The sequence below is a fragment of the Danio rerio genome, chromosome 20 (genome assembly GCF_052040795.2).
Source record: "Danio rerio strain M-AB ecotype USA chromosome 20, GRCz13ab, whole genome shotgun sequence".
Taxonomy (NCBI): Eukaryota; Metazoa; Chordata; class Actinopteri; order Cypriniformes; family Danionidae; genus Danio; species Danio rerio.
Window position 1 is genome coordinate 16,127,997 of NC_141040.1, and position 18,651 is coordinate 16,146,647.

At 36.5% G+C, this 18,651-nt stretch overlaps 1 protein-coding gene across 1 annotated transcript in view; it reads right to left on the bottom strand.

The window, feature by feature from the left end:
- The window catches only part of dnm3a (dynamin 3a), a 105,741-nt gene extending 87,923 nt beyond the window's left edge, over window positions 1-17,818 (bottom strand). The window contains exons 1-2 of the mRNA NM_001128524.1: window positions 17,658-17,818; window positions 744-817 (exon numbers count right to left, since the gene is read on the bottom strand). Of these exons, the coding sequence (NP_001121996.1) occupies window positions 744-817; window positions 17,658-17,818 (235 nt within the window). The remainder of the gene's footprint in view (window positions 1-743; window positions 818-17,657) is intronic.
- Between the last annotated feature and the right edge of the window lie 833 nt (window positions 17,819-18,651).

Consider the following 18,651-nt stretch of genomic DNA (forward strand, 5'->3'; position numbering starts at 1 on the left):
TGCTTGTTAGTTAATTTATGTATTAACTACCACATTAGTTTATTTTTAATTTAACCATGATGAACTCATGATATTCGTCTAGTGTGCTTAAACTAAGTAACAACAGGAAAGTGTTCTGTCAATACCAACAAGAAGTTTAAACAAAGGAGTAGTTAAAAATGAGTTAATGGGGATGTGCCCCTTCAAGTAAAGTCATGACATAATTACACATTAACGGCTCATGTTGGTTACAAAAAAAATTTAAATGTTAATTAATACATTAATTAACAACATGTATTAACAAGTAATTAAAATAGCCACTGTATACTCATGAACGGTTCATGTTGTAGTTAAAGTTAGTTCATGATTAGCGCATGCATTACTCATCATTAATTCATGATAAAGTAATGTTTCATTGACATATTAATACATCATTATTCATGTACTGTTATTGTAAAGTGTTAACAATAAATCTACTGACTCTGAATCAGTTAGTTTGCTAAGACTGCCATAACTGGGTAACTGATTATTAGATAATTTGAGTGTGTTTCTGCATTTTACTAATTGTCTTTGTGTGTTGGTTGGTATATTTTACTTACTACACTGTCACACAAACTTTATGAGTGGTATATTTATTTTTGTATATTAATCAAAACAAAATTAACAGGAAACTGGAAATTCAACTGTTTGGCGCTACTGCAAACATGCCAATGTCAATGTTTTGTTACCTAATCGTCAAGTGTCACTGTAATAATCCCTCATACCTGAAGCTGAACTGATGAGCTGAAGGACAAGAGGTCTCCTTGTAACAATTCCAGAGCCTCTTGGCAGGAAATCTCTGAAAGAACAGAATGAACCATGTTTAATAAATATCACTTATACAGTACACACTAATAAAATTGTGTGCAAGCCAAAAATAAAACTCTCTATCTAAAAAAAAGTACACATGAAAACTACACATGATACACAGTTGCAGTCACTGTCTGAGGCATGGAGCCAAAGTCTCTGTCACTGCATGCTTGGACTACTTCAGCCTCATATTCTGATATTTATGGCACGTTTACAAACTTGTACTGGCCTGTACTTTTATAAATGAGTGGTAGGACAATTCAGCCTTAAATAATCAGAAAGTAGTCAGTTCACGATTCAGAAGCAGTTCATTTTCAACATCTACTGTCTGTGCAGAGGACATGAGCACACTCTATAAATAAACCAGTCTAGTATGGAGGAACTGCAGTTGGGTGAAGTCAAATTCCTCTTACTCCTGTTTACATGGCGATGGTACACAGAGAATCCTAAACATTATGACCATCTGCCTAAGACAGTATGACTGCTATTTGGCCTAAAATGTCATCGGCCTAATATGCAGTTGATCTTTCTCATACTGCCCACCAGCACTGACCCATAGGCATGGGGTTTTTAGACCTCCTTAAATTTTTTCCTCTGCTACTAAGACATTAAACACAGATTCCCATAGATTATGTAGCCATAGACAAAGTACGCAAATCAGCCCCTTGAGTAAAAGTACAGATACCCTAATAAAATATTACTACCGTTGCAGTTTAAAGCCCCCCTTTTCAGTATTATTTAAGCCAAAGAACAAAAGTACTTGATTTGTAATTTACTTAAGTGATAAAAGTAAAAGGACTTACTGATGAATGTTTATTTGTCAACAAAGTTGAATTACCAAAATGTGTCATACTCTAATAACCACATATAATTTGTGGTAATTCAAATGAAAACACGTGTAACCACAATAAATTGCTGAACCTCACTGAGATCACTTTGTAAAATCAGTGAATCATTTACTCGAGTCTCAATAGTTCCTTTGAATTGGTGAGTTGTTAACTCGAGACTCATTCTGAATGGATCATTTGAATCAGTAAGTTGTTTACTGGAGACTCAATCTTGATTGATCATTTAAATCAGCAAATCCTTTACTGAAGGCTCACTTTGAATAGATTACTTGAATCGGCGAGTTGTTTACCGGAGACTCACTCTAAAAGGATCATTTGAATCATTGAGTTGTTTTCTGGATACTCACTCTGAATGGATCATTTGAATCAGCAAGTTGTTTACCAAAGACTCACCCTGTAAGGATCATTCCAATCAGTGAGCTCTTTCCTGACTCAATCTGCATAGATCATTTGAATTAGCTAGTCTTTTACTTGAGACTCACTCTGAACAGATCATTTGAATCAGCAAGTTGTTTACCGGAGACTCACTCTTAATGGATAAGTTGAATCAGTGAGTTGTTTCCTGGAGACTCACTCTGAATGGATCATTTAAATCAGTGAGTTGTTTACTAAAGACTCACTCTTAATGGATCATTTGAATCAGTGAGTTGTTTCCCGGAGACTCACTCTTAATGGATAAATTGAATCAGTGAGTTGTTTACCAAAGACTCACACTTAATAGATCTATCGAATCAGTGAGTTGTTTACCAGAGACTCACTCTGAATGCATCATTTGAATCAGTGAGTTGTTTACCAGAGACTCACTCTGAATAGATCATTTGAATCAGCAAGTTGTTTACCAAAGACTCACCCTGTGAGGATCTTTCGAATCAGTGAGTTCTTTTCTGACTCAATCTGCATAGATCATTTGAATTAGCGAATCATTTACTTGAAACTCACTCAGAAAAAATCATTTGAATCAGTGAGTTGTTTCCTGGAGAGTCACTCTTAATGGATCATTTGAATCAGCGAATTGTTTACCGGAGACTTAAGCTGTGGTCACACTGGGCTTTTCCTCCCATAGACTTCCATTTATACGCACGCAAATGCATCAGACCAGAAACGCTGGGTCATGCGTTAAGTTTTGGTGGTTGCTGCGGTGCAAAGTTCAAGCTTGGTAAACTCTGACCTGCGAAATCGCATCACTTGACTGCATGAGGCCAATTGAGGATCAAAACACGACCTCCCTGTACAGAAATTTAAAACATGGAGCAATCGCTCGCTTTTAAAAATGTCTAATCATCTTGTTTAATCCCGCCCCTTTTCGTAGCTCCGCACGACAGAGTTTCGCACGCACAAACGTTGTTTACCAAAGATTCACCCTGTAAGGATCATTCGAATTAGTGTGTTCTTTCCTGACTTAATCTGCATTAATCATTTGAATTACCGAATCATTTACTTGAGACTCACTCTGAATAGATCATTTGAATCAGTGAGTTGTTTACTGGAGAATCACTCTAAATAGATCATTTGAATCAGTGAGTTCTTAACCGGAGACTCACTCTGAATGAATCGTTTGAATCTGTAAGTTGTTTCCTGGAGACTCACTCTGAATGGATCGTTTGAATCAGTGAGTTGTTGACTGTGCGTGACTACAGTTCCTCTGCTTTGACAAAATTCTAAACATTTACACTTTAGACATGATGGACCTCAATGAGGAGTTGACTCATACCTTACTCCTCGGGGCCACTGGAAAAAGAACAGCAGCTCAATAAAGCTGCATGTTGAGTAACAATCATAAAATACCACCCATGAGTCAATATAAACACACAGTAGATGCTGAAAGATGCAGATATGCTTTGTATTGTCAAAGCCACAATTTCCAAATAGGAAGACCCAGATACCTGCATGATCATTTAGATATACATTACTCTGATATAAATAAGTTACAGTAACTACGAGAGCTCTTATTTTTAATACATCTAATCTTCCTAAATGCTAATATCTGTCATTATTAGATTATCCCAAAAAGTGTAAACATCATCATAGTTCTGTTTATCTAGCTGATTTAATATCGTGGACCTCCCTGACATTCAAACATTTAGGTTTTTTATTCAATCTACTTTAAAAGAGGAAATTAACAATGATGGGAAAAGTTAGACTTTTCCATGGGAAAATGTGTTTTCCATTTGCTCTGATAAACTCCGGGATAGTGATGAAGACACTGAAGCGCACGATGAAGAAGATAGTGAAAATAGGGTGTGCACAGATCTAAAACAGAACCATTGCTTAAAATAGAGGGGACGTCCCACTGGATTAGACCTAGTTAAAGGCATACAGGGAGAGGAGAAGGATGCAGGTAGAACGGCATAGATTGCAGCAGTGTTGATTTCTTTTTTTTTTTTTTGGGGGTGTGTCGGGGCAGCAGGTGGGGTGGGGTGTAGCATCATTCTTGTTCTCTTAACCACTTTTTTTCCCATTATCATAAAGTTTATGATAACCAAGAGTACAAAGCTCAATGTAGGCTATTAACAAACTTTATTAACAAGTTCTTTCAGTCTCATTAAAAAAGGTAAATGATTAATAACAGCTTTCAGAAGCATTCTTTCAAACACGATGAGTGTGTAAAAGCAGGCTTATCGTATAAGTTCAGTCATTTGACATGATGACACACGTCAACCTCTGTAGTCCTATTTAGCCATCTCTTATAACTCACCCTATGGAAAATACCTTGAACTTGTGTTAATCACATGCATTATTTCAGGAATTTTACTATTAAAAAAAAGCCACTGCCTTCACGACAGAAATGCTAAAATCCTCATTTATTAAAAGTTTTTCCTTGCAATTCCTGCAGCACGCTATGTCATGGCTGGTTACAAGAACGCTGACCCAGTCGCAGTAATAAACTATACAAAGGGGTTTATTGACAGAATTAGGCACAAGTAGACAGACAAGGGGAAGACAAGGTCTAAACAGTAGGGGCAACAACACTGTGGTAGAGATAAAATGGCACCAAAATGAATAGCCAGCCAGAGCTAGATCCTAGAGCAAGCCATGTAAACTCCAGACTGGCAGGCCAGGACACAATAGGACAGGAAAAAAGACAGAAAACAGGACAGCAGCAATAATATACAAAAAAATAATAAAACTAGGCAAATAAAAAAAAAAAGCTACAGGAAATCAAATAGAATTCCTTGTAAAAAGAACAACTTCCTTGACTTGGGCAATTAAAAAAAAATTTAAGAACTGAAATAGGACACAAGACAAGCAACAAACAGCACAATATATAGAACAAAGCATAGGAGAGACAGGTGAAAACAATCAGGATGACATGGTCTAAATAAGAGGCCGGGGTAACTAAACGCAAAGAGGAAAGACAAGAGAAGACATGGATGAATGGATGAATGATACAGGCATGTATGACTAGTATTGTTCAAGTCAAAACAAAAGCAATAAATAAAACTTACTTACAACTTACTTAAAATAGCAAACAATAAAATTCCTCCTATGCAATAGTCATCATTCAGAATGCAAGACACAATTAAAAGTATTAATCAAAAAGTAGTACACCATGTTAATTATTATATTATCATTGCCAATCAGTCCAAATATTTTGATCAAAAAGTGCTTCAGATGCCAACTTCAGACATCTGCGGGTCGGGCAGATGCAACAAAGTCTTTGACTTCTGCAACCAACCAAGTCTCTTTCTCTCTCTGGGCCTTGTTGCAATTGTTGATTTGACTGGAAATAGTAGAGCTAGTCTAAGTCTGAGCCTGTAGAGCTTCAACATCAATGTCTATATATTTGGAGCGTTCTTCTATTACCTCTGGAGCATAATCCTCAAAAACAGTGATTTATGTGCCACGATAGAAAAACTTCCCCTTATTGCTTTGACTTTGCGGATAATCTTTTCCTTTTCTTGGAATTTGTAGCCGAATTATGACAAATTTGGGTCTCGGGACAAGTTTTGGTTTCTGTGAAAGTGACTGGTGAGCTCTATTGCATTTCGGTGGAGAATTCAAAAGTCTGTTGCCAAACACTTCAACAAGAAGCTTGGTAAAAAAAGGCAATTGGCCAGGAACCTTCAATATCTTTAGGGAGTCCAACGATCTGTTTGTTGTTGCGTCAGCTACGGGTTTCAAGATCTATGAACTTGGCGAGTTACATTGAATTGGTTTTCATTATATTGTGCAAGTTGCTTTGAGAATTTGCGTAGTTTCAAGCATAGCAATTTTTGAATTATGCACTGTCATAGTAGTCATGGTTTGAACTAGTTTTACTTCAAGTGCTGAAACTGTATTTCTAACGTTGGCTGAGAGAGCAGCTCGGTGGTCCTCTAAGAGTTCGGCAAAAGCCGTCATGCTAACTTCCCTTTCCTCTTCTCAATTTGCCTCCGTTCTATGCTCCTTTTTGCCCGGTTTGGCTCATTATGTTGCCATAATTCACAGTGTAGTTGTGTACTGTAAAGTTGCTGTCCTCTTGGAAGCAATGGGTAAAATGTGGGATTTAAAGTATATAAGAAGTGAAAAGGCATGAGAGCGAGTCTGAACGTGTGTCTACTCCATCCCTCCTCTGCCAAAAGTCAAAATTCCACCATTGCATATCCACCAGTGCTTGTTAATTTAAATGGCATTGGCTGAGTCTTTAAAGCATTATTCTTTTAAATCATTATTTATGTTTTATCATTCATCAGCTGAAAAAAATAATATAATAATATTACAACAATATAGTTTTCCCTTGCCATTTTGACATGATCTCCAATATTATTACATTTTTACATTGACTTTAAAACCTTACAGTTACTTATAGTCCTTGGTGTCTATTAGTCAAGTAACTATAGTGCATATGAATTAGTCAGTCAGCTTGTGGTATTTAGCTTGAACTTTCTCCCAGGCAGTGACTCATTACTGTATTTGACATGTCTCACTCCTCTTCAACAATGTCCTTTACATTTCCAATTTTTACTCATGACCTCTACTTTCTAACCCCCTCAACAAAGCCTCTCTTGACTCAACTGATCCAGCCTCATCTTCTCCCCCTTCTCTTTCCTTTCTTCCTCACTATCAGCCTCATCCTGTCCCTCCCCCAGAACCCAGCATGTTGTACTGTTGTAAACACACATGTACAATAACACGGGATTGAGCACTGGTTTTTAGTTAGAGCACAGATGTTTTTTTTTACACATTTCAGTGGAGGTTTAAATGAGATTATCAAGACTGAACAAAATAAACTATTTAATAAACAGTTTTAAGATTAACAAAAGTAAGATTTTATCATCACATACTTTAGGGCTCATTCCAACTATTAAGTCTGATTTATACTTCTGCTTCAAGTGATCTGTGTGATCGCCATCTGCCTTGTGCATAGCCATGCATTTATACTTTTGCGCGCTGTTTGTGTTGCCCTGCAAAAACACTTCCGAAATGCTAGCTGGCAGTGGTTTTATGTTACACTGTGCTGAGTTTCTACGAGAGTGTTTTGCTTTTTCTGAACGCTAAAAGCAGCTAAAACTCGTTTATTCAGAGGCGGAAACCGCTTGACGTGCAACAACTTTAACAATAAAGTAAACACAAAACAAAAGTTTCCATCTGAAGCTACTTCATGAGATTCGACACTTGTAAACACTGGGCTCCATTAGGCTTGCGGCTCTCAGCACCTCCTACGCTTGTTAACTGATCAATCACAGAGCTTGCACTATGCATCATTGCGACATGTGGTTACATTTTTTGAGAGGTGCACTATTTTTTAATTGTTTCTCAGTGTAAACATGCACTTGAATAGAGTGCATGACTGTTTTGCTTGCGTCTTTTGAAGCAATTTTTACACCATGTAAAGTTAAAAGATTGTAAACTTTTACATGCAGCACAACTCATCAATGTCAGTTCCAAAGCAGTAGACCAATCAGATAACTCAGAGGCAAAATTCATATGCATTATATAGTAAACAGCAGTGCTGATGCTTCTTGCAGTGCACAATAAACAGACAATTTGGAAGATCATGTAGGTCAGTAAAACATTGCAGAATTTTATTTTTAGTTTATCTGTTTATATTGATAGAAACAGGTCACTCAAAAATGATAATTCTATTATTATTTACTTGTCCGTCTTTCATAACTCATAAGGAGCCGATCACACCAAATGCACTTTTACGTTCTAAAACTGCGAGCCGCATCACACTGCCTTTTTTGTTGACAAGAAAAAAAGAAGTGTGGTGCATCTTTTATGTTGCTAGACGATGACTGAATCAGCTGCGTGTTGTGCGATTGTGTTGCTGTTGATATAAGTATCATTTTAATATTTAATAATATTGTGAAATTCAAGATTTGTGAGCCATACATCAGCTGATAACTTAAAACAGTAACCGCTAGTCTCTCCTCTATCATTAAAAGTCACCTTAGTTGTTTTAACAACACAAACACGGCAGTCACCTCAACGGAAACCCTGCCTCTGCTTTCATTTGATTGAAGAATGAAAAGATGCAACTGATGTAACAAGCTTTTCCCCTAAAAAATTACTTTTTTCAACTGCCAATGCTCAGCGTGCAACAGCAAAAATGTGAGGCGTGGCAGGCAGTTAAAACCCAAAGCACGCAGGGCGCATAAGCAGCACGCAAAACGCTCGTGGCCATTGTTAAATCATTCAAAAAAAAGCGCCTCACAACACAAAAAGTACATTCAGTGTGATCGGCCCCTAAGACTTTCATTAATTTTAACACATTAATGAAGATATATAAAATGAAAACAGACATTTCCGTTTCCGACAACTGTCACTGAGTTACTATGGTTACTGCTAATGTTTGAGGAAAGTGAATTTATTTTGAACAATGATCAAAGCTGTGTATCAATGTCAATGCCAGTAGAACGAGATTGCTGGATTACATGTCAGCATCTGTTCTCATTGGTCAGAGTTTATTTTCACCTGAACATATTCAATCGATGTTTGTTGGATCGTGGAACCTCTTATGATATGATTTATCAACAAATGACAACAAACTCTGACTAGATCTGACCAGGGACCAGGTAAGCTTCAAGCTCATGTTTTTTTGCCCTGAGAAAAATCATTTAACAGGGCTCGAAATTAATCTTTTTTCTTGGTAGCACCAGTGTTCCTAACTTCAAAAATTTAGGCGCACCAGACAAAATTTTGTTGCACCCACCAAAAACTACGAGCAGAGTTACTACACGTTTTATATCACCAGATTTATTGCATTTGAAATCCACACTAATCACATTTAACCAATAAACAAAAATCTGCATGCGCTCACCAGCCATGCACTCACTGTTTGATGTGAATGAGATGATCTGAATTAACAATAATAGTAACAATAGCAGTAACAGTCTTTTCATGAGCTGCATGAGCGATGGTGAACGCGGTGTCAGTCGCACGACTGACAGCATCGTGCCGATTAAATGAAGGATTAAATAATGTTAGAACATCTTTTGCTTAAAATGCGTAGATTGAGTGGCAAACACTGTTACCTGAAAACTTCGTCCCACCAGCTTTGCGATGAATGCTAGTCTTTTTCATAGCGGACTTTAAACACTGGAAGTATTTTAACCACTCTTCGAAAAGTGTAAATGTTGGATTGACATTCATTACATGGTCACTAATCTGATGTGGCATTATTTGTAACTTAGATGGTATTAAAACTTAATCTGTCAGTGTTGTTTTCATTCTCTCATATCCAGACCTGATCCAGACCTTTACATTTTCACACCTGTAGCTCCCTGTAGCTGGTGAACATTTGCAGTGAAAACTGGTCGTACAACAACAGTTTTATGCACTCGCACTAATGCTCCTAAAAATATTTTGAGGTCGCATAGATAAAATTTTGGGTGCGTATACGACCAAAACGGTCAAAATTTTGAGCCCTGTTTATTTATTTTATTATTGCGTCTGACAATTGTTTGGCCAATGTCAATATGGTTGTTGGTGTTTGTCTGTGTGTTGTATATTGGCCTTTAAACTTTATTGCACATCTTCCAACCTATCAGAATAAAGAATTTCAACAGACCACAGAAAAGTCTTTGTTTTTCAGTTTGCAAAAAAAAAAAAGAAGAAGAAAAAAAAAAGTCTACCACAGTTGTTTAGTTTGTCAAGCACTCAAGGATGCCTGAAGACTGAACACATAATGCACATGATGTCACAGTTTCAAACTGCATTTTTGCCATTGACACTGTGATCACACAGTACATGAATGGGCAAAAAACAAAAAGGTCTTTCATTTTTGGTGGAAAACAAGCTCCTCAAAATGGAAGCTCAAAAAAGATTGCTTATGCACAAGAAACCTTAAGCTTTATATAAAAAATACTGTATGAGGTTTGCTCTCATTTATCAAGAAAGTGTGCTTTTTTGTCATTAACCATATTTGAAGTGCTTTGATAAAAATATATGGACACAAATCTGAATTAATATTATTAAAAAGCTATTTTGTCTCTTCAGAAGGCTTGGAACTTTTACAATACGTTTTACAATACAAAATTATTTGTATTGTTTAGATGCATAGGATACATCTGCATTTGCATTAAAGTCTTATAAATGAAAACTTTAACACAGGATCAAATAATTTATAGATGAACTAAAGATCTGTTTAATAGCAAACAATCTTTTGGTTCTATCCAGCTGTTATTCTAAGCATATCTGCTAAATATATAAATGTAAATGTAATGTAAATCAGATTAGGAAGCTGGGAAGTTCCTTAAAAAGATTTTATATCTGTCTACTAAAATTTTTAAGTTTTCATTTGGGGATTGCATTTTTAGTTCTTACTGTATATCGACTACTTATTCTAAACACTATCATTGAGATCTAATTTCACTAACCCATTTCTCTAGGCATCTCTGGTGCTCCAGTGACTGGCAGTGATACTGAGATAGCAGATGGCTGAGGGTGCAGTGCTCTCCACCATTCATATATAACTCATCACTATGGATACATGTACTCATTATTTCCCGAGCATGGGCTCTAAGTAGGCCACTACGAAAGTTCATTCTAGTCCATTACGAATTCCACTTTATTACTCTTTTTAACTTCAAGAAAAAGTGTTTGTAAGTTTGTTGCAACTGATACTATCAGTATAAATTATATGTTGATCAACAGACAATAACACAAAGGACTCTAATGTACAAAATAGCTAGGTATTTAGTTAAGTGTTCTGAAGAGTGGAGAAACATGAGTTTGATTAAAGTGACAGTTTCCCAGTTTCAGTAAAAAGTGACAACAATTGTGGGTTGTTCCTATTGTTTGGCTTTTAAGCATTGCTCAATCAGTAGATAGTAATGCCAGAAATGCTTGTCACATAGTTTAGATGCCAGTGAATGCCATCAATTAGAGAACCATTTTGGGTTGTGTTATAGTAATTACTAACTATATCATTAAAGGTGTAAATAATTTACTTTTCTAATTACTATGCCTGAAAAGTATATGAATTGCTCAGTGAGAAATTTAATAATTCAATTAAAAATCTCAATGCACAGACAATAGAAATTAAACTCGTATAATTGCTTAAGTTTGAGTCGAACATGGCATTAAATACATTTAATATTTAACCATTTTAATAACAAACTTGACATTCTTTAGGTGACAAACAGAATTACACTGGCAGAACTTTACAGGTATTAAAACATGAACGATTTCCAAAAACACCATTTAGGGATGCTCTGATCAAGATTTTTGAAACTGATACTGAGTACCGATTTCTTGTAATGGCGATCGGTCGATACCATGTACCAATTCTGATGCTTCATGGTTTAAATAACTTTAACATTGCATGAAGCACATTTTCCCGCTAAGTACAATTCTTCAGAGCAGCTTTTTCCTTTCCTAAAAGAATAAGTGAAAGATGTTGCATATAATCCATTAAACGCGTCTGTTACAACCATTTAGTGCAGACAAGTCATGGTCATAAACAGCTTTACAGAAAAAAATAGATTAAACGGATACAAATTTGGAGAAAAAATGACTGCCCATGCAATTTGGAAACATTGCAAATGATGGAAGAATAATTCAACATGCCTCAATGAAAAAAGTCGATGAAGACGTTAAAACGCATCTTCTTCTGGTTGTAAACCCGTAAACTAACACTTATGACTGGTTCATGTGATCGACCAGATAATCAAATACTGATTAAGTCATAAAATTTGATTATTGGCCGATACTCTGGCCGATCGATCGGAGCATCACTACACCATTTCATAAATATTGTTATGAACTAATTTTTGACTCATTTTATTGTTTCTAAAACATGTGATTGTTTAACAAATGTAAACTTCCTTGGGAAAATTTTGAAAAGTTGAAAAAAATAAACATTCAGCAAAACATAAATTATAAAAAAGATTATAAAATATAAATATTGTAATTAGTCGAACAGCAATCACTCATTTTCAGTGTGAGTCGTTCAGTGCAGTGTATATTGGGTGTTGTGTGCATTGAGGAAAGTCATGTTAGCTTTATGGTAATGAGCTATGACGCAGGCCATCCACAACCAATCTGAATGTAAAGGGTCAACTGCTGAACAATATTCCAGAGAACGCAGTCCAGTAAGCTTTGTTTTCATCACATTAGATTGATACTCTTCCCAGTGGTGGTATAAATCCAAAACATTGTTGGCTAGAAAGAATTTGACGATTCTGCTGGTAAGTCAACATAGGCTCATTCTGAAAACATAGCCCTGCGTGGTGGGCGGGTGGGTCAATCTGTGCTTTTTGAAAACACAATTGGTTGGGTTTAGGGAAGGAGGAGCGTGAGTCATTCAATCAGTCAGTAAGTCAGTCAGTCAGTCAACAGCGACCTCTTATAGATTTACGTGACAACAGCAGGCGCGAATGGCACTCGCGAGAGAAATTTGAGATTTGAAAAAGCATACACAGCAGCCAAAAAAACGTAGCTCCTCGATGTATTTGGCACTCTCCAGAAATGTATTTTAAGAGTTCCCACTTAGATTTGCTTAGCGGTTAAAGCAGGTTTGGCATGCTGTCCCGAGAGCAAACCCTGAGCTCGGAGCTATTTAAGCTCAAGGCTCCCGCCTAGTCAAATAAGCATATCGGGAGAACCGATATCAGGTAGGTCTCGAGAGCTCCCCCTTGGAAAAGGGAGGAAAAGGAGGAGATGGGGTGGAAGGAGGGATTCTTCCAAAACGAAGATAGAGCAGTAAGATAGAGCAGTATGGAGAAAACGATCCATTTATTGTAAACTAGGATCACTCTGATTGAATTATTACTGATTACAGATGAGCAGCCAGTCGTGCTCAATTAAATCACATGCTTCTCTCGAAATTAGTTTATGAAACTTAACATAGTGGTATGTTTTCGGAATGAGCCTGGGTTGAACGTAGCGAATGCACAGTTACTTTTTCAGTGGATAGAAAATGTTATTACTGAAACTAGATACTTTGTAACTCATTACATTCAACACTGCGCAATACACATAAAAGTTGCTTTGGATGAAAGTTTCTGCCAATAGAACTCACATAGTAGAGCATTCTACAAACTTCTCTTGTGTTTTTTTGGGAGTAAAAATGTTTTGGAGAGGGGTCTCGATGAAGACTTGGTGCAGTTGCAAGGTGAGCTGCATCCAATGCTTTTAATGCGCACACCTAACCTTAACCTTTACAGTGACATCACTAGCTCCATTGAGTGCATTGTGTCTGACATTGCATCTCTGAGATATGCAGCCTCAGTTTGCAAATTTAAGTCAGCATCCAGATGCTGTTGACTGAAATAAGGGTAAGTAGGTTATTTTCATTCTCCAGATTTCACCTAATTGTATTGTTAGGAAGTCCTTGTCCTGAGTTATGCAAGCCATGCACTGCACTTTCTTCATTTTCAAAGTCAGATGGTAGATTTACTCTAAAATCTATTAGAGAATGCTTCACTGCAAGCCATCTCCCATTTGCCTATAATTTAGAGAGATGAATATAGACAAATTGCTAAAATAGGATATCAACTTGGTTCTATCAATGGTTGTTTACTATATTATAAATAAACATAAGCTGCTGACTGTGAAGAACTGGGGTTCAAGCTTACTCAATTATTGGGAGAAAATACTGTTTACTTTTCTGACATCTTAGGGAAAATATGCTTAGCTACACCCCTCCAATCATTAGTTTGCTGTGAGTGAAAGACGATAGTAAAAATAATACCTGCCCATACTCAATATTCTGTTATAGTTGGAAATACATCATACGGAAATGAATCTTCTACAGAGCATCCAAAGTCAACTGTAGCACAATGCAATGTGAGTCATAGCCATTATCTCGGGTCATATGTAGTCACCATAATTTAGTGAAGCACAAACGAGTCTTTCATTTTACCTCCTCTTGAATTTTTATTATAATATGTGGTCGCTCCAAGTGAACTCATAACCTTGGGTCAACACAGCATGCTCTATGCAACAGTAGCTCTACAGAATACAAGAAAGTCATTAAAAAATAACAACCTGACTATCAGAGGAAAGTAAACCGGGTCTCCACTGAACGCCTGAGAGTACACTGCCTCACATAGTGACCGAGATTTAAGAATGATGGTCAGAATGCTCGAGTGCATTCCTCTCAGGATAAGCAAGCAGGCTGTTCAGTGTCAGACACACATTTTAAGCAAAGAAATATCAATGTCCCATTTTGGCTCATCGAACTGATATGCACTGTGCAAACAATAGATTTCACTAACAATTACAACTTCCTGTTGGACAGGGCTAGTCTTTCCATGCGGAAATCGGCGTGCTTTGAGAAGATCCTGTGAGATTCTCTTGCACAAGGAAAATAAAAGTTGATTAAAAACTCTGCACCATATAGGGTTTCTGCATAATCTAAAAGTTTGGGGTCAGTAGGATGCTTCTAAAGCAAGCTCTTTTGCAAACTATGCCTGCGTTTAATAGATCATATTGTAAATCCAAATTATAAAGATACACTGTTAAAATGTGTACTGTTTGAAATAACTGTATTTAGTGCATTTTACATTATAAACTGTGATGTCAGAGCTGAATTTTTAGTAGTAATTATTATTGACTCTCATATAATCTTGCAGAAATCCCTTTAATATTCTGATTTGAAGCTTACGTTACATAAATTAATTTTATTTCATTTGAATTATCTTATTATTTCTTATCTGATTAAAATGTTGAAAAGTTTTACTGCTTAATAACATGGAAACAGTAATAATTTTTTCCGGTAATATAATCCTTCAGAAATCCCTTAATATGATTTAAAGCTTAATAAACATGAATTCAAGAGTTCACATTTAGCTGATGATTGATTATAAAGCTTGTTTGACATGCTGTCCCAGGAGAGAGGCCTGAGCTCATGAGATCCACAAGCCCAGGGCTTCCTCCCGTTGCAGGACGAGAGGGGAGTTTGAGCTCAGGTAAATCTCGAAACTCACCTGCTGTTGTAGCTTATGAACAAATAGGAATTGCTATGAAAAGATAACTACTTACTAGTCGCACATTTATGGTGCCGATTAGGATTAGTCAATTACCTTAAGTTGCATATTTTTTGAAGGTGGAAGGAAACCAGGGGAAACGCACGGGGGCACGGAGAGAACATAACTTTTGAGAGAACATAACATTGAGTGGCTTGGTAAGAACTAGAACCAGTGATGTTCTTGCTGTGAGTCAACAGTGCTAACCACTGGGCCACCGTGCCACCCATCTAAGAAAGAAGAAGGAGTAGAGGTGGAAGGTTTTTTTTTTTCTAAACGAAGATGGCTGTGGTATAGAACTTAAGTTATTTATGGAGACTTAGGAAATAGTCTAGTGAATCATAAATTGGCTAAAGCGGGACCAGCTGTGATTGATCAAAAGCATTTGATCCTTTCGTAATTAGTTTAGAAATAAAGTTCACTTATTTTTACATTTTTTGAAATTATCTTATGATTTCTTATCCTATTAATATGTTGAAAACAGTTTTGTTGCTTAATAATATGGAAACAGTGATGTGTTTCCCAGTATTCTCTGAAGAATTAAATTTATTCTGGCTCCTATCTCTTGAACAGTAGCCGTCTGAAATGTTTTTCTAACATAAGAATTTTTCTCAGCCTCCCCTGTTCATTTAGTTAGTTCACTTTAAAGGCAATGAAAATAACCTATTCTTTGCCTTAAAAGTGAGTGAACAAATTGCTGAACGTACACACAGGAGCTTCATAAAAAAAATAATAATAAAGTTAGAAGAAAATTTCAGAGGCCACTTAAGTGCATTTTGCATCTGAACTCTTTTATATAGACACACATATTGTGGGTGGCATGAGTCTTTATAAAGTAAAAAAAATAAATAAATATATAGCCTAATATTACATTTATAAGTAATAAGTTAATAGTAAATGGATTTTATGGGGTTGTATTCCACTGTATTGTATAGACAGGCACAGCCATTTGAGTTCTAATTGAACCAAACAACCTCGACACACCTGTTTACTGTAGGACCTGCCACTTTTTATATTCATATAATTTTTTTTATTTCCATGATTTATATAAATAAAACCGCCATTTTTTTTAATTAAATGGCATAAATATATATGTTTAAGCCTACAGGCTAATTCACAAATTTCATGATGTGAATTATAATAATAAACAGGATTTTCTTTTTTTAATACAAGACAACGCGTGATGTTTCTATCTCTGTCAGTGACTCTGATAGTTAAAATTAGTCCATTAAGTGGTTATGTCACTGTGTTTAATGCTTTCCGTGCACGGAATAGTAAATGCCACATGCACTGTAATGTGTTTTATATCGGTAGTTCGATTTGAAATAAATATAGAGAAATTTTCTTTGGAGAAATCATCTGTAATTATGAGGTGAGCACAGACGAAGCAGCAGATGGGAAACCCGATTGCTCCTCCATGACATTGGGGTACAAGTGATACAATGTCTATTTGCAGTATTTATAGCAAAGAACTGCAAATAAGCAGATTTTATAACAATTTATTAATAAACATACACCTAGTTCTCTTGTTCTTCACAGTATGGGTTTGCTGATCAAATGAAAAACAAAAGACATGGAGGAGCCATATTCTGCTGCTTTTTATATTAAATTTAAAGAGGACTAAGGCAATAATTTAGAGGACAGTTTATGAGAAAAATGGCAAAAGGATTAGGGGGGCCTCAGTCCTTCTAAAATAGGCTTGGTGATTTCCATGGTTGTATCGCAAGTGATAAAGGAATGAAGATAAAAAGAAACCACTGCTTTTAACAAATATAAACAATGTAAAATCTGTGATATGTAATAATATACTTAATATTACGATGCAAAAAAAAATATTATTTAACAAATCTAAATAAGTCAGTTTCATCTATGTACATTTGGTTTTAAAAGATCTGTAAAGTCTAGAGAAAATGAAGTCAATCTTCTGATTCTGCATGGCTCATGGACACTGGCTTGGCAGGCCATTAAACAGATGGAGGAAGAGGTAGTGACTGCTCCCGACTACAGATGAGAGCATGACCATCTGCACCTGCTTTAGCCATACAGTCCAGAGAAAAGTGACTCAATTCAACATCACAGGCTGATGATTAAACAGTCCATTTGATCATTATCGCCAGCAGGCAATAAACAGTCACTCGGATCATCCAACTACTCCATTTATAATTATAAAATGTGTGTATGTTGTATATATTTTGGCAGTGAACAAAATACATTGTATGGGTTTTATTTTATGCAAAAACTATTTTTAATGAGTATTATACATTATAAGGGTTTAATTTGGACAACTTTAAAGATGATTTTCTTAAATGAAATGAAAGCAAATAAAAAAAAAACAATAAAATTAAGCTTCAGATTTCAGATTTTCATATTGTGGTATCCCAGCCAAATATTGTCCTTTTCTAACAACCCATACATCATTGAAAAACCTATTTACTCAGCATTCAGATGATTAAAAACTTTATATTTAAAAAGAAATCTGACTTATGACTAGTCTTGTGGTCCAGGGTCACACATATTAAACTGGACTATAAGCAATAATGATAAACAACCTGACAGTAATGTCAAGTCCTGAGAGTGTCATTCATACCTGCCAACGAAATTTTCCAGTACAGAGCTTTTGCCTGCACTCTGACCCCCGACCACCGCGATTTGAGGTAGGTCCAGGTCGCAGTTTTGTCCTATGGCGCTGAAGGCGTCCTGCAGCCGGTTCACCAGCGGGATGAGCTCCTCCATCCCCCGGTTACCCATGGTTACAGAGCCACGAGGATGCGGCGGCACGTATCACCGGCTTCAACAAACAATTCCCTTGCTATACGTATAAAAATAAACAAACTAATAAGGACGAGAAGGGAAATAACATTACCTTGGTGTTTTAAAATAAGTTTATCTCCAGACGTAGTGTTTGAAATAAACATTGACAAATTATTACAAGCATATGCTACATATAGTGATATATAGTTGTCCTTCCTTTCAAAGTTTATGATTAACATACCAATCACCTAAGTGTGTAAAACAAATGCAGGTTAATTACCTGTAATAAGTTTTTTTTTTTTGTCAGGGCGTTTGGTCCTGACAGATGGAGCCGTTCACCCAGAGCTCGTATAACGTTAAGTTACCAGACACTGTAGCAGTGAGCAGCAGCGACTGAGCACACACACAGCCACACGCCCCTTTAGACACTTCGACGAACCGAAAGGAACTGGACATAAAGAAAGCAAACAAACCGTTTTCAACGTAACTCGGCTGTTTTAGTCACTCGTTTGTCCTGAACCCAACTTGTGGTCGAAATCTGACAGCGCTGTCCGTTAATCAGAGTGCGCGTGCGCGTGCTCGCGCAGACGCCACACCTCTGTGAATCAGAGTTGGTGCTTTTTTAATTTAATTGTGCTGTTTTGTTTGCTTTTTAAATTATTATTAACACACAAAGTATAAAAGTAAGAAAAACCTCAAGTAAAGTAAAATAGCAAAAGGTGACGTAGGCTAAATAAATACTAGTAGCCTGCGGCGCGTGCTCGAGACTCTTTCCCTTCACCTCCACTATAAACCGCAGCAGGTTGACCAGAATAATTATCATCGCTAAA